The sequence below is a fragment of the Mustelus asterias genome, chromosome 14, assembly GCF_964213995.1.
Source record: "Mustelus asterias chromosome 14, sMusAst1.hap1.1, whole genome shotgun sequence".
In the NCBI taxonomy this organism is placed as follows: domain Eukaryota; kingdom Metazoa; phylum Chordata; class Chondrichthyes; order Carcharhiniformes; family Triakidae; genus Mustelus; species Mustelus asterias.
This window is the reverse complement of record NC_135814.1, coordinates 98719220-98736204: the sequence shown is the minus strand read 5'-3', so window position 1 is coordinate 98736204 and position 16985 is coordinate 98719220. Positions and strand designations below refer to the sequence as shown.

Below are 16985 nucleotides of genomic sequence, written 5' to 3'. Positions count from 1 at the left end.
CTTAATAGACCTTTAACAAGATCAATTGGCTGCCGACAGGCAGTTAGCTGTGCTCCCCACCCACTTCAATCCCGCCATCAGGAAAATAGTCGGAGAGTGGGATGGATTTAGAGAACTGGCCCTCCACTTGGTGGAGTGAATTTATGTTCCTGGGTTCACCTCAGCACAGGCTCCATCCGGGTCAAAAAATTCAGGCCCTTATTTCTGGCCACCTTGTTTGCAGTAACTTTTATCACAACATGATGATTTATCAAGGGCAACTCGCATGACCGGAGACTTAGAAATCTTTGAACATTTCCTCACAAGGCCAGGAATCAGTGATGATTACGTCTGCAAAGGGAGAGAGATGGGCGGCATGGTGGCACAGTGGTTAGCATTGCTGCCTCACAGCGCCAGGGACACAGGTTCAATTCCGGCCTTGGGTCACTGTCTGGGTGGAGTTTGTACATTTTCCCCGTGTCCTCCGGTTACCGCCCCCAGTCCATAGATGTGCGGGTTAGGTTGATTGGCCATGCTAAATTGTCTCTTAGTGTCAGGGGGTTAGCAGGATAAATATGTGGGGCTATAGGAATAGGGCCTGGGTCGGATTGTGGTCGGTGCAGATCTGATGGGCCGAATGGACTCCTTCTGCACTGTCGGGATTCTATGATAGTTTAAGTAAGTGGGCAAGGGTCTGGTAGATGGAGTACAATATTGGTAAATGTGAGGCCATCCATTTTGGTAGGAATAACAGCAAGATGGACTATTATTTAAATGGTAAAAAATGCTGCTGTGCAGAGGGACCTGGGTGTCCTTGTGCAGGAATCTCAAGGAGTTGGTTTGCAGGTGCAGCAGGTAATTAAGAAGGCAAATGGAATTTTTGTCCTTCGTTGCTAGAGGGATGGAGTTTAAAAACAGGGAGATTATGTTGCAGCTGTATAAGATGCTGGTGAGGCCACACCTGGAGTACTGTGTACAGTTTTGGTCTCCTTACTTGAGAAAGGATATACTGGCACTGGAGGGGGTGCAGAGGAGATTCACTAGGTTGATTCCAGAGTTGAGAGGGTTGGCTTATGAGGAGAGACTGAGTAGACTGGGGCTATACTCATTGGAATTTAGAAGAATGAGGGGAGATCTTATAGAAACGTATAAGATTATGAGGGGAATGGATAAGATAGAAGCAGGGAAGTTGTTTCCACTGGCGGGTGAAACCAGAACTAGGGGGCATGGCCTCAAAATAAGGGGGAGCAGATTTAGGACTGAGTTGAGGAGGAACTTCTTCATACAAAGGGTTGTGAATCTGTGGAATTCCCTGCCCAGTGAAGCAGTTGAGGCTACCTCATTGAATGATTTTAAGGCAAGGATAGATAAATTTTTGAACAGTAAAGGAATTAAGGGTTATGGTAAGCGGGCAGGTAAGTGGAGCTGAGTCCACAAAAAGATCAGCCATGATCTTACTGAATGGTGGAGCAGGCTCGAGGGGCCAGATGGCCAACTCCAGCTCCTAGTTCTTATGTTCCTATGTTTATGTTCTATCCAGAGGGAAAGCAGGTTAACTTTGTTTATTTCTCTCTATAACAGCTGCTTACACAGGAAGGATGTTGAGACCTGATTAAACACAATAAACAATTTAGTTGCAAATATATTTGGTGTCAGATTTACCTTCTGCTTACTTCTGGCATATTGGGCAAAATTTTCGCACCCCTCCTGCCGCGGGGATTGTAGCTGGCAGGACACGGACCGTGCGAAGATCCATTGACCTCGGGAGGAATTTTCCAGTCTTGGGGCGAGCGCGGCTGGAAAATCCCGTCCGTCATAGCATAAACCAGGGGTGGGACAAATAACTTGCATCCATATTGTATCTTTAACATAATAAAATGTCCCAAATCTTCACAGAAGCATCATCAAATACAATTTGGCACCTAGGCTGGAATGTTACAGCCGTTCACGCCGGCAGGATTTTCCCATCCCGCTGCAGTGAACGGAGATTGGGCTGGGCGCCAAATTCTCCAGCCTCGCTGCAGCGGGAGAGGGCGTGAATGGCTGGTAAGATCGCGCCCTAAGTCACAAAAGAAGGCCTGGAATTTCCTCCCTAAACATTTCCAAATCTCTATCTCTCTTCCCTTTACGACTCTCATTGAAACCTATTTTACTGACCAACCTTCGGTCACCTGTCCTGATGTTTCCTCCTTTTGACTCAGTGTCAGATTTTCTTGATGGAGTCTCTGTGAAGTGCCTTGGGAAGTTTTCCTACATTAAAGACGCTACATAAATACAAGTTGTGAATCTTGCCGTTGTCCAGGCTTAGGATTGAGAATGGCCACTTGGGCAAAATGACAGAAGGCTACATGGTGGCACAGTGGTTAGCACTGCTGCCTCACAGTGCCGGGGACTCGGGTTCAATTCCCGGCTTGGGTGACTGTGCAATTCTCCCCATGTCTGCATGGGTTTCCTCCAGATGTTCTGGTTTCCTCCCAGAGTCCAAAAATGTGTGTGTTAGGTTGATTGGCCATGCTAAATTGCCCCTTAGTGTCAAGGGCATTAGTAGGGTAGGTATATGGGGTTACTGGGATAGGGCCTGGGTGGGATTGTTGACGGTGACGGGCCAAATGGCCTCCTTCTGCACTGTGGGGATTCTATGATTCTATTAGCGGGAGGCAGTGGCCTCGTGGTATTGTCACCGGAGTAGTAATCCAGAGGCCCAGGGTAACACTCTGGGGTCCCGGGTTCGAATCCCACCACAGAAGATGGTGAAATTTGAATTCAATAAAAAATCTGGAATTAAAAATCATGAAACCATTGTTGATTGTTGTAAAAACCCATCTGGTTCACTCATGCCCTTTAGGGAAGGAAATCTGCCATTCTTACCTGGTCTGGCCTACACGTGACTCTAGTTCCACAGCAATGTGGTTGACTCTCAACTGCCCTCTGAAATGGCCCTAGCAAAGCCACTCAGTTCAAGGGGTAATTAGGGGTGGGCAATAAATGCTGGCCCAGCCAGTGACGCCCGCATCCCATGGAAGAATAAAGAACAAAAAAGTTGTGTGGAAAAGTCCCCTCATCAAACTAGACCCTTCAGGGTAAATTCTAAAAACAGGGACTGATGGGTGAATGAACAGAGGATGGCATGGAGACATACTGCCTGAGATCTGAGCATGTAGAGCAGTTAGTTCCTTCTCATCGTCAATAAAGCGTCTTCGTCCCAGTCCATGGGTTCGAGAGATCATACAGTCCACATAGATGTCCCAGAACATCTGTGCCAGGACCCAGAAGAGAGCGGCGTGCTTGGATTCATCCGACGACTTTAGGTAGATCATGAAGTCCCAGAAGCCACTGACAGTGTCTGCTATCCGGGGCTTCCTCATCTCCAGGAGCAGGGTGGAGGAGGATTCCCAACACAGAGGGTCCGCTCGACCCAGAGCTAGTGGGTCAATCTGTCCGTGGCACGGGTATAGGGGTGGGAACAGCAATCCCACCAGAGACAGCGCGCAGAGAAAACTGTGGTTCCTCGCCAGCCATCTTACACTCGTGAGGCCCATTTCCTGCAAAAGAAATAGGGACATGAGAGTTTGTATCAAAGGGGAATGAGTAAATGGTTCAAACATTGCTTAACCACTGATTGACATGACACCTTTTATACTGGGAACATTGCCCACTAATATTCCCTTATTTATGAGTTTTGGAATCTCTGTGCTCCAATGTTGTTCTCTTGCATTTTCCTTCACTTTGTGCCTTCAGCTGCCTGGATGCTAAGTTCTAGAAATCCATCTCCACACCTCTCTTTGAGATGATCCCTAAAACTCACCTCTTTGACCCAGCTGTTTGTCACTTGTCCAATAGGACTCAAATTTTGTATGGTAACAGACCTGTGACCTTGGGACATTTTGCTACCTGAGAGGCACTGGGAGGGATTTTCCAGCCACACTCACTCCGAGATCGGAAAATCCTGCCCGAGGTCAATGGACCTTTGCATAGTCTTGTCCCACCCACTACGATTCCTGTGGGAGGCGGGAAAATTCCACCCTTTGTCTGTGAAACCTGCCCGGCTTTGTCACTGTGCTGTGTTGTAACACGTTGATGACAATACTGTCTTGAACCCTGTGCTCACTGAGCTATATAAACATAGAAATTAGAAGCAGGAGAAGGCCATTCTGCCCTTCGAGCCTGCTCCATCATTCATTTTGATCATGGCTGATCATCGAATTCAATATCCTGATCCCCCCTTCCCCCCATATCCCTTGATCCCTTTAGCCACAAGAGCTATATCTAATTCCTTCTTGAAATCAGATAACATTTTGGCCTCAACTACTTTCTGTGGTGGTGAATTCCACACATTCACCACCCTCTGGGTGAAGAAATTTCTCCTCACCTCAGTCCTAAAAGCTTTACCCCTTATCCTAAACTGGTTCCCAATCCCGTAACACTTCAAATTTAAAATACTCAGTCTTGTGTTCATGTATCTCGATGGCTTCATCCCTTCCTCTCTCCAACCTCCTCCAACCCCACAACCCACTGAGATCTCTTTGTTCCTCCAATTCTGATCTTTTGTGCATCCCTTGCTTCCTTTCACTATGTTTAAGGTGCTACATAGAGGGAGATGGTGGCGCAGTGGTACTTTCATTGGGCTTATAATCCTGAGCCCCGGTCTAATGCTCTGTGGACATGGGATCAAATCCCACCATGGCAGCTGGTGGAATTTAAAATCAATTCATTAATAATTCAAGAATCAAAAACTAACCATGAAACTCTCAACAACTATTGTAAAAAAAAACCCATCTGGTTCACTAATGTCCTTTAGAGACAGAAATCTACCGTCCTTACCCAGTCTGGCCTACATGTGACTCAGTGATTAGCACTGCTGCCTCACAGTGCCAAGGACCCGTGTTCGATTCCTGTCTTGGGTCACTGTCTGTGCGGAGTTTGCACATTCTCCCCGTGTCTGCGTGGGTTTTCTCCGGGGGCTCTGGTTTCCTCCCACAGTCCGAAAGACATGCTGGTTAGGTGGGTTGGCCATGCTAAATTCTCCCTCAGTGTACCTGAACAGACGCCGGAGCGTGGTGACAAGGGGATTTTCACAGTCACTTCATTACAGTGTTAATGTAAGCCTACTTGTGACACTAATAAATAAACTTTAATCTGGTTAACAAAACCGAGTACAAGCACTCCAATGGCACTGACATTGAGAGAGACCAATCACGACAGATGTTGTTTGGATTTAGTATCAGTTGTTTGGGTTTAATATCAGTTGTTTGGGTTTAATCTCAGTTGTTTGGGTTTAATATCAGTTGTTTGGGTTTAATATCAGGTTTTTGGGTTTAATATCAGTTGTTTGGATTTAGTATCAGTTGTTTGGGTTTAATATCAGTTGTTTGGGTTTAATCTCAGTTGTTTGGGTTTAATCTCAGTTGTTTGGGTTTAATCTCAGTTGTTTGGATTTAATATCAGTTGTTTGGATTTAGTATCAGTTGTTTGGGTTTAATATCAGTTGTTTGGGTTTAATCTCAGTTGTTTGGGTTTAATCTCAGTTGTTTGGGTTTAATATCAGTTGTTTGGATTTAGTATCAGTTGTTTGGATTTAGTATCAGTTGTTTGGGTTTAATATCAGTTGTTTGGGTTTAATCTCAGTTGTTTGGGTTTAATATCAGTTGTTTGGATTTAGTATCAGTTGTTTGGATTTAGTATCAGTTGTTTGGGTTTAATATCAGTTGTTTGGGTTTAATCTCAGTTGTTTGGGTTTAATCTCAGTTGTTTGGCTTTAATCTCAGTTGTTTGGGTTTAATCTCAGTTGTTTGGATTTAGTATCAGTTGTTTGGGTTTAATCGCAGTTGTTTGGGTTTAATATCAGTTGTTTGGGTTTAATCTCAGTTGTTTGGATTTAATATCAGTTGTTTGGATTTAGTATCAGTTGTTTGGATTTAATATCAGTTGTTTGGATTTAGTATCAGTTGTTTGGGTTTAATATCAGTTGTTTGGGTTTAATCTCAGTTGTTTGGATTTAATCTCAGTTGTTTGGGTTTAATATCAGTTGTTTGGATTTAGTATCAGTTGTTTGGATTTAGTATCAGTTGTTTGGGTTTAATCTCAGTTGTTTGGGTTTAATCTCAGTTGTTTGGGTTTAATCTCAGTTGTTTGGGTTTAATCTCAGTTGTTTGGGTTTAATCTCAGTTGTTTGGGTTTAATATCAGTTGTTTGGGTTTAATCTCAGTTGTTTGGGTTTAATCGCAGTTGTTTGGGTTTAATCTCAGTTGTTTGGATTTAATATCAGTTGTTTGGATTTAGTATCAGTTGTTTGGATTTAATATCAGTTGTTTGGATTTAGTATCAGTTGTTTGGGTTTAATCTCAGTTGTTTGGATTTAATATCAGTTGTTTGGATTTAGTATCAGTTGTTTGGATTTAATATCAGTTGTTTGGATTTAGTATCAGTTGTTTGGGTTTAATATCAGTTGTTTAGGTTTAATCTCAGTTGTTTTGGGTTTAATATCAGTTGTTCTGGGTTTAATATCAGTTGTTCTGGGTTTAATCTCAGTTGTTCTGGGTTTAATATCAGTTGTTTGGGTTTAATCTCAGTTGTTTGGGTTTAATCTCAGTTGTTTGGGTTTAATATCAGTTGTTAATATCAGGGATTTGTTCCCAGGAGCAGGCTGAGGGTAAGAGAGTGGGTTTTCTGACTTTAATTAATTATTTATTTTTTTGTTTCCTTACACTCTTATTAACTTTTCACTGTCTTACTTGACATAAAGTGTCCAGTATGAGTGTGAAACCAGTGTGTTGTTCCCAGTGTAGGATGTGGGAGGTCCTGGAGGCATCTGGCCTCCCGGACATCCACATCTGTGAGGGGTGTGTCGAGCTGCGGTTCCTGAGGGACCGTGTTAGGGAGCTGGAACTGCAGCTCGAGGATCTTAGGCTGATGAGGGAGAATGAGGAGGTGATAGACAAGAGCTATCATCAGGTGGTCACACCAGGGCAACGGGAGGAGGCCAAGTGGGTGATGGCCAGGAAGGGTAAGGCTAGGGTGGTTGAGAGCACCCCAGTGGATTTGCCCCTGCACAACAAGTACTCCTGCTTGAGTACTGCTGGGGGGGACAGCCCGCCTGGGGGAAGCAGCAGTGGCCGTGTCTCCGCAGTGGAGTCCAGCCCTGTAACTCAGAGGGCTAAGGAAAAGAGGAGGAAGGCGGTATTAATCGGGGACTCGATGGTGAAGGGGACAGACAGGCGTTTCTGCGGAGGTAGGCGGGATTCTCGCATGGTGGTCTGCCTCCCTGGGGCCGGGATCCAGGATGTCGCTAGTCGCGTCCCGGAAATCCTGAGGTGGGAGGGAGAGGAGCCTGAGGTAGCGGTACATATTGGTACCGCTGATGTGGGTAGGAAGGGAGAAGGGGTCATGAAAAGGGAGTACAGGGAATTAGGGAGACAGCTGAGAAAGAGGAAAGCAAAGGTAGTAATCTCAGGATTACTGCCTGTGCCACGGGAAGGTGAGGGCAGGAATGGAGTGAGGTGGAAGATGAATGTGTGGCTGAGGGACTGGTGCAGGGGGCAGGGATTCAGGTTCCTGGACCATTGGGACCTCTTTAGGGGCAGGGGTGATCTGTATACAAAAAACGGGTGGAACTTGAATCACACGGGGACCAATATCCTGGCCGGTAGGTTGGCTAAAGTTACTGGGGAGAATTTAAACTAGATAGGTTGGGGGAGGGGAGCTAGAAGAGTTGACTAGGATCAAGGAACTAATTGATGGGGTGGAGGATGCAGGGGTAAGGGGAATTACAAAATTAATGGTAGAGGAGAGGGTGCAAGTGAATGAAGGCGGTAATTTAGATAAGGGAGTAGAGGGAGAGGGTGTTCGCGACTCATCAAAGCGGGTCCAGATAAAAGCTGGAATAAGGACACTTTGCCTGAATGCACGAAGCATTCGGAACAAGGTATATGAGTTGATGGTGCAAATCAGCACGAGTGGGTACGATCTAGTGGCCATTACAGAAACGTGGCTGAAAGGTGACCAGGACTGGGAGATGAATATCCAGGGGTATCAGGCGTTTAGGAAGAATAGACAGGAAGGAAAAGGTGGTGGGGTCACGCTATTAATAAGAGATAATATCAGGGTAGTACTGAGGGATGACATAGGCTCTGAGGAACAAAACGTGGAATCGTTATGGGTAGAGATGAGGAATAGTAGAGGGAGAAAGACACTAGTAGGTGTGGTATATAGGCCCCCAAATAATAATGTTGAGGTGGGGAGGGCTATAAACAAGCAGATAAGGGATGCGTGTAAAAACGGAACGGCAATAATCATGGGGGACTTCAACATGCACATTGACTGGCAGACTCAAGTCGGTAAGGGTGGAATGGAGGAAGAGTTCTTAGAATGCTGTCGGGATAGTTTCCTTGAACAGCATGTTACGGAACCGACGAGGGAACGAGCTATTTTGGATCTGGTATTGTGTAACGAGGTAGGTAGAATTAAGGATCTTATTGTGAAGGACCCTCTTGGGTCTAGTGACCACAATATGGTCGAATTTCTGATTCAGATGGAAGAGGAGAAAGTTTGGTCCCAAACCAGTGTCCTCTGTTTGAACAGAGGGAAATATGATAGGATGAGGGATGAATTGGCTAAGGTAGACTGGGAGAGCAGGCTGGCAGGTAGGATAGCTGAGGAACAGTGGAGGATTTTTAAGGAGATCCTTTTCAGTTCTCAGCAAAAATATATTCCAGCAAAAAACAAGGATTGTAAGAAAAGGGAGAACCAGCCGTGGATAACGAAGGAAATAAAGGAGAGTATTAAAATAAAAACAGCTGCGTACAGAGTGGCCAAAAATAGTGGAGAAACAAGTGATTGGGAAAAATTTAAGAAACAACAAAGAGAGACTAAGAAAGCGATAAAGAAAGGAAGGATAGACTATGAAGCTAGGCTAGCAATTAATATAAAAAATGATAGTAAAAGTTTTTATAAATATATAAAAAGGAATAGAGTGGCTAGAGTGAATGTTGGACCCTTGGAGGACGAGAGGGGGGAGTTAATAGTGGGAAATGAGGATATGGCTGAGTCTTTAAATAAGTTTTTTGTGTCGGTCTTCACGGTGGAGGACACAAATAGTTTGCCAAATATTAACGATAGAGGGTTGGCAGCAGGAGAAATACTTAATACAATTAATGTAACCAGAGAGGCAGTGCTGGGTAGACTAATGGGACTGAAGGTGGACAAGTCCCCGGGTCCGGATGGAATGCATCCCAGGGTATTGAAAGAAATGTCAGAGGTAATAGTGGATGCGTTAGTGATTATTTATCAAAACTCGTTGCATTCTGGGGTAGTGCCGGTTGATTGGAAAACGGCTAATGTTACGCCGCTGTTTAAAAAAGGAAGGAGACAAAAGGCGGGTAACTATAGGCCGGTCAGCTTAACGTCTGTAGTAGGGAAAATGCTGGAATCCATTATTAAAGAGGAGATAGCAGGGCATCTGGATAGAAATGGTTCGATCAATCAGACGCAGCATGGATTCATGAGGGGAAAGTCGTGCTTGGCGAACATGTTGGATTTTTATGAAGATGTGACTAGGGCGGTTGATGGAGGAGAACCGGTGGATGCGGTGTTTTTGGATTTCCAAAAGGCGTTTGATAAGGTGCCCCATAAAAGGCTACTGAAGAAGATTAGGGCACACGGAGTTGGGGGTAGTGTGTTAAAGTGGATTGGGGACTGGCTATCCGACAGGAAGCAAAGAGTCGGAATAAATGGGTGTTTTTCCGGTTGGAGGAAGGTAACTAGTGGCGTGCCGCAGGGATCGGTACTCGGGCCGCAACTATTTACCATTTATATAGATGATCTGGAGGAGGGGACGGAGTGTAGGGTAACGAAGTTTGCAGACGACACAAAGATAAGTGGAAAAGTGAATCGTGTGGAGGACGGAGAAGATCTGCAGAGAGATTTGGACAGGCTGAGTGAGTGGGCGAGGATATGGCAAATGGAGTATAACGTTGAGAAATGCGAGGTTATACACTTTGGAGGAAATAATAACAAATGGGATTACTATCTCAATGGAAACAAATTAAAACATGCTACCGTGCAAAGGGACCTGGGGGTCCTTGTGCATGAGACGCAAAAGCCCAGTCTGCAGGTACAACAGGTGATCAAGAAGGCAAATGGGATGTTGGCCTATATTGCGAAGGGGATAGAATATAAAAGCAGGGATGTCTTGATGCACCTGTACAGGGCATTGGTGAGGCCGCAGCTGGAATACTGTGTGCAGTATTGGTCCCCTTATATGAGGAAGGATATATTGGCATTGGAGGGAGTGCAGAGAAGGTTCACCAGGTTGATACCGGAGATGAGGGATTTGGATTATGAGGAGAGGCTGAGGAGATTGGGTTTGTACTCGTTGGAGTTTAGAAGGATGAGGGGGGATCTTATGGAGACTTATAAGATAATGCGGGGGCTGGATAGGGTGGAGGCGGAGAGATTCTTTCCACTTAGTAAGGAAGTTAAAACTAGAGGACACAGCCTCAAAATAAAGGGGGGTCGGTTTAAGACAGAGTTGAGGAGGAACTTCTTCTCCCAGAGGGTGGTGAATCTCTGGAATTCTCTGCCCACTGAGGTGGTGGAGGCTACCTCGCTGAATATGTTTAAAGCGCGGATGGATGGATTCCTGATCGGTAAGGGAATTAAGGGTTATGGGGATCAGGCGGGTAAGTGGTACTGATCCACGTCAGATCAGCCATGATCTTATTGAATGGCGGGGCAGGCTCGAGGGGCTAGATGGCCTACTCCTGCTCCTATTTCTTATGTTCTTATGTTCTTTAAGTTTGGTTTAACAATGTGACCAGGTTAGAACAGGTTAAAGAAAGAGCAAAATAACAGGGAAATACTTTTAAGTGGATGAAACAATATTGGGCCACAGTCAGGACTTTGATAGATGCTGAGGTGACATTAGTAGTTTTAGCATTGCTTAGACAATGCGATAAGATAATTATAAACTGAACAAAATGTTTGGGCCTGTGACATTGAACTAACACGAGAGATTGGCATTCACAGAACACTTTGCAACCATTGAAATACTTCTCCGAAGACCCACCACTGTTGGATTTGACAAAACACGGCAGCCAATTGTATGCACAGCAAGATCCCACGTGCTGCGATTGAAGGAATGACCAGATCACGGCCGGGATTCTCCGATCCCATTCGCCCCGCTGCCAGCACGAAGGGAGAATTTGGCGCTCAGCCAGAGCTCCACTCACTGCAGTGGGACTGGAGAATCCCAGCCGCAGGCGAGGTCAGAGAATTCCGGCCTATCTGTTTCAACAATAGAAAGAAACAAGCTGTATTTATTTAGTCGCATCTCGAAGGCGTTACAATCACTGAAGTACTTTTCAACTCAGTAAGAAGCCTCACAACATCAGGTTGAAGTCCAACAGGTTTATTTGGAATCATGAGCTTTCGGAGTGTTGTGATATCATGAAAGCTCGTGATACCAAATAAACCTGTCGGACTTTAACCTGGTGTTGTGAGACTTTTTACTGTGCCCACCCCAGTCCAACGCCGGCAACTCCACATCATGGTTACTTTTGAACTAACACGGCAGCCAATTTACACACAGCAAACCCCCACACATAGCAATGTGATGAGGAATAGATAAACATATATTTTATGCGACATTGATTGTGGGATAAATATTGGCCAGGACACATGGGAATGCCTCCCTGCTCCTCTTCCAAAATAGAGACATGTTTTACATCCACCTGAAAGGGAGGCAGGTCCTCAGTTTAATGTCTCATCTGAAAGACAGCACCTCTGACACTTGTTATAATCCAGGTCAGAAACTCCAAGGTGTTCTATGAAGTCAGCCTGGAATATACATTTTGCACTTTTAATTTGGCTAGGGGAGCATGAGGTGTTTAACTCAGGTATGATTCAAATGACCCGCTAGGGAGCTTTTATCGAACAAAGTTTATTTAAGTATATAGTTAACACATAGAAAGAAAATTAGCAATAACTTTTACCGAGAAAAAAACAACCATGATATTGTTACAAACCTTAACAACAGTGGCACAGTGGTTAGCACTGCTGCCTCACAGCGTCAGGGACACAGGTTCAATTCTGGCCTCAGGTGACTGTCTGTGTGGAGTTTGCACGTTCTCCCCGTGTCTGCGTGGCTTTCCTCCAGGTGGTCCTGTTTCCTCCCACAGTCCAAATATGTGCGAGTTAGGTTGATTGGCCATGCTAAATTGCCCCTGTGTATGTCAGGGGGATTAGGAAGATTACGGCATAGGACCTGGGTGGGACTGTTATTGATACAGGCTTGATGGGCCAAATGGCCTCCTTCTGCACTGTAGATTCTATGATTCTATAATTTTATGAACTAAATGCATTGTTCCAACACCAACAAACCTCCTTACAAACATACAGCCATTCCAGGTTTAGCACAGAAAATAAGAATGCTGACATGGTGTTGGAACTTGCAGCTTTGCAAAGCCTGCTGTGAATCACTCCTTTGGTTGGAGAATTTAAACTCTGGTTTCTCCGTTCTGAAAATCCCAGCACCTCTTGAAGTAGAAATAGTGTCGCTGCTTACATCCAGCTAGCAGACCACCAAGAGTAAAGTTTTCACTCCAGGAAGGCAAGAAAAACTGCTTCTAACTAGTCAGCAGAACTTCAAATACCAGGGAGAGACACAGAAACACACTGCTTTTCAGTTGGAGTCCGATAGTTCCTAACTAGCCAGCATCCAGTGAAAGAACTCTTGGGAGAGAGAGAAAAAGAATTCCCACCTAACCTGTCAATCATTCTTCCCACAACAATTGAAAAGGTCGTAAACTCCAAGAGCGTGCATTAGGCCCAGATTAAAAATAAACTAAACCCCATTGAAACCATTTAAGCAGCAATAAAATATAATCTAAAGTTAACTTATTAGTCACAAGTAGGCTTACATTAATGCTGCAATGAAGTTACTGTGAAAATCTCCTAGTCGCCACACTCTGGCGCCTGTTCAGGTACACTGAGGGAGAATTTAGCATGGCCAATGCACCTAACCAGCAGACTGTGGGAGGAAACCAGAGGAAACCCACACAAACACGAGAGGAATGTGCAAACTCCAGACAGACAGTGACCCAAGCTGGGAATCGAACCCGGGTCTCTGGCGGTGTGAGGCAGCAGTGCTAACCACTGTGCTACCGTGCCGACCCAAGTCAGACAGCCCAGTGCCAAAATAAAAAAGAACAGAGATGTTATTTTAACTTTAATCTTCATATAGATGGGACAAATCAAAATGAGCAAAAGTAGTCTGGAAGATGTAGAATGCTTTTATCACCATTTCCTAGAATAATACATTGAAATAAAGCAATTTCAGATTTGGTATTGTGTAATGAGGCAAGGTTAATTAACATTCTCATAGTAAATGTCCTCTGGGAAAAGTGATCATCATGAAATTTGATTCCATGTAAAGTTTTAAAGTAGCATCCTCAAGTTAAGAATCGTAAACTTAACAGAAAGTCAATTATGTAAGTATGAGAGAAGGGCGGGTTACAATTAATTGGATAAATAGCCTAAAAGTATGGTAAATACAGTGGAAAACATTTAAATAAATGATTGAAAATGTTCAACAAAAATACATTAAGAAAAACTCAGTAAGAAACATCCGTCCATGGCTAATTAGGGAAATTAAGGATATTATTAGATTAAAACAATGTTGCAAATAATGACCAAATAGATGGTGGAATAAAAAGAGAAAGTTGATTATTAGAGTGAACTAGCTAGTAGTTCATAAACAATGCAAGAGCTTTCGCAAACATAAAAAGGAGAGTATGCCTTCTCGGCCTTTTGGCTAAGATCAAGTGTAGTATCGACATGCTTGGTTGAAGTCATTAGGTTACATTTTAGCTTCGTTTGAAGCAATTTTTAAAAGCGGCATCTCGGCCTTTTGACTAAGATGCAAATGACATCAAGCCTTGGAGGAGGAGCTATGCCCACTCCAATCAGCTTGGATCATGTAGATCAAGCCCAAGACAAGAGGTGCGAGCCCTGTCTTGTCAGCTTGGATCGGGAATGTCTCAACTTGTTGAGACTCGGAATTGGACTTGATTTGATTGAATTGGAATAAAAACCAAAAAAAAAGGAGGAGAGTAGCTAAAGTAATGGCTGGACAATTGGAGGCAGAGACAGGAAATATTATCATGGGGAATGAGAAAATGGCAGGGATCGGAATAAATTTATATTTAATATATATTTAAGTTAAAGATTATTTCTTAGTGTCACAAATAGAGCTTACATTAACACTGCAATGAAGTTACTGTGAAAATCCCCTAGTTGCCACACTGCGGCGCCTGTTTGGGTACACTGAGGGAGAATTTAGCATGACCAAAGCGTGTCTTTCAGACTGTGGGAGCACCTGGAGGAAATCCAAGCAAACATGGGGCGAAATGCAGACTCCACACAGACAGTGACCCAAGCCGGGAATCGAACCCGGGTCCCTGGCACTGTGAAGCAAATTGAGGAGAATACATAAGAACATAAGAAATAGGAGCAGGAGTAGGCCATCTAGCCCCTCGGGCCTGCCCCGCCATTCAACAAGATCATGGGCTGATCTGAGGCGAATCAGTTCCACTTACCCGCCTGCTCCCGATATCCCTTAATTCCCTTATCGATCAGAAATCTATCTACCCGTGATTTAAACATATTCAACGAGGTCACCTCCACCACTTCAATGGGCAGAGAATTCCAGAGATTCACTACCCTCTGAGAGAAGAAGTTCCCCCTCAACTCTGTTCTGAACCGGCCCCCACTTATTTTGAGGCTGTGCCCTCTAGTTCTGGTTTCCCTTCTAAGTGGAAAGAATCTCTCTACCTCTACCCTATCCAGCCCCTTCATTATCTTATATGTCTCTATAAGATCACCCCTCAGCCTTCTAAACTCCAACAAGTACAGACCCAATCTGTTCAATCTCTCCTCATAAGCTACACCCCTCATCTCTGGTATCAACCTGGTGAACCTTCTCTGCACTCTCTCCAAGGCCAATATATCCTTTCGCAAATAAGGGGACCAAAACTGCACACAGTACTCCAGTTGCGGCCTCACCAGTGCCCTGTACAGTTGCAGCAAGACCTCTCTGCTTTTATATTCTATCCCCCTTGCGATAAAGGCCAACATTCCATTCGCCTTCTTGATCACCTGCTGCACCTGCAGACTGAGTTTTTGCGATTCGTGCACAAGGACCCCCAGGTCCCTCTGCACAGTAGCATGATGTAATTTTTCTCCATTTAAATAATATTCCAATTTACTATTATTTCTTCCGAAGTGGATAACCTCACATTTGCCAACGTTATATTCCATCTGCCAGATCCTCGCCCACTCGCTCAGCCTATTCAAATCTCTCTGCAGACTTTCCGCATCCTCCACGCAATTTGCTTTCCCACTCATCTTCGTGTCATCAGCAAACTTTGATACCCTACACTCGGTCCCCTCCTCCAGATCATCTATGTAAATGGTAAACAGTTGAGGCCCCAGCACCGATCCCTGCGGCACGCCACTGGTCACCAACTGCCAACCAGAAAAGCACCCATTTATTCCAACTCTCTGCTTCCTGTTGGATAGCCAATCCCCAATCCACGCCAACACCTTACCCCTAACTCCGTGTGCCCCAATCTTCTGCAGCAACCTTTTGTGAGGCATCTTATCGAATGCCTTTTGGAAATCTAAAAACACCACATCCACCGGTTCCTCTCTGTCAACCGCACTAGTCACATCTTCATAAAAATCCAGTAAATTCGTCAAACACGACTTTCCCTTCATGAATCCATGCTGCGTCTGCTTGATCGAACCATTCTTATCCAGGTGCTCTGCTATTTGCTCTTTAATGATGGACTCCAGCATCTTCCCAACTACGGACGTTCAGCTAACTGGCCTGTAGTTACCCGCCTTTTGTCTACTTCCTTTTTTTAAACAGCGGCGTAACAGTAGCTGTTTTCCAATCAGCCAGCACTACCCCAGAGTCCAGTGAATTTTGATAAATAACTACTTACGCATCTGCTATTACCTCAGCCATGTTTTGAGGATGGAACCAGTCGGGTAGATAAAGGGGAGGTAGTAGACATAGGCCTGAACTTTATCACCTCGCCCGCCACCGAATCGGCGTGAAACCATAGAAACCATAGAAACCCTACAGTGCAGAAGGAGGCCATTCGGCCCATCGAGTCTGCACGTGGGCGAGGGTCCGACAATGGAAATCTCCGTTGACCTCGGGTAGGAATTTCCGGCCTCGCCCAAGCAAGGCCGTAAAATCCCACCCATAGTATACATGCATTTCCGAAAGATAATGATAAGATTTCACACCAAAGGTATAAGGAACACAAGATAACGGCATTATGGAGTTGTGGGCGATATATGAGCTTAGACAGATTGTTTAATGGCCAGGAAACAAAGATTAGTGATGCACAGAGTATTTTCAAGTTGGCGGGCTGTAATTAATGAAGTGTCATAAGGACTAATGCCTGGATTCAGCTTTTACAATCTATATTAGTGATTTAGACCACTGGAGAGTAATGTATCCGTGTTTGCCGACAGTATTAAGCTAGATGGGAGTGTAAGCTGTGGGGAGGACACAAAGAAACTGCAAAGAGATACAGACAGGCTAAGTGAGTGAACAACAAGGTGGCATAGAATCCCTACAGTGCAGAAGAAGGTCATTCAGCCCATCGAGCCTGCACCAACAACTGTCCCACCCAGGCCTTATTCCCCACATTTTTACCCTACTAATCCCCCTGACATGAAGGGGCAATTTAGCATGGTCAATCAACCTAACCCGCACATCTTTGGACTGTGAGAGGAAACCGGAGCACCCGGAGGAAACCCACGCAGACACGGGGAGCACGTGCAGACTCCACACAGACAGTGACCCAAGCGGGGAATCGAACCCGGGTCCCTGGCACTATAAGGTAGCAGTGCTAACCACTGTGCCACCCATGCCGCCCGCGTCAGATGGAGTATAATGTGGGGAGATGTGATGTTATTCTGAATCTGAGGTTAAC

The 16985-nt window shown here is 44.8% G+C and overlaps 1 protein-coding gene and 1 pseudogene across 1 annotated transcript in view; one reads left to right on the top strand and one right to left on the bottom strand.

Moving 5' to 3' along the window:
• The window catches only part of LOC144503424 (protein FAM237A-like), a 43078-nt gene that overhangs the window by 11041 nt on the left and 15052 nt on the right, over positions 1-16985 (bottom strand). Inside the window, exon 3 of the mRNA XM_078227732.1 lies at positions 3119-3521. Coding sequence (XP_078083858.1) covers positions 3119-3521 — 403 coding nt within the window. The remainder of the gene's footprint in view (positions 1-3118; positions 3522-16985) is intronic.
• Positions 13767-13913, top strand: LOC144504215 (U2 spliceosomal RNA; annotated as a pseudogene).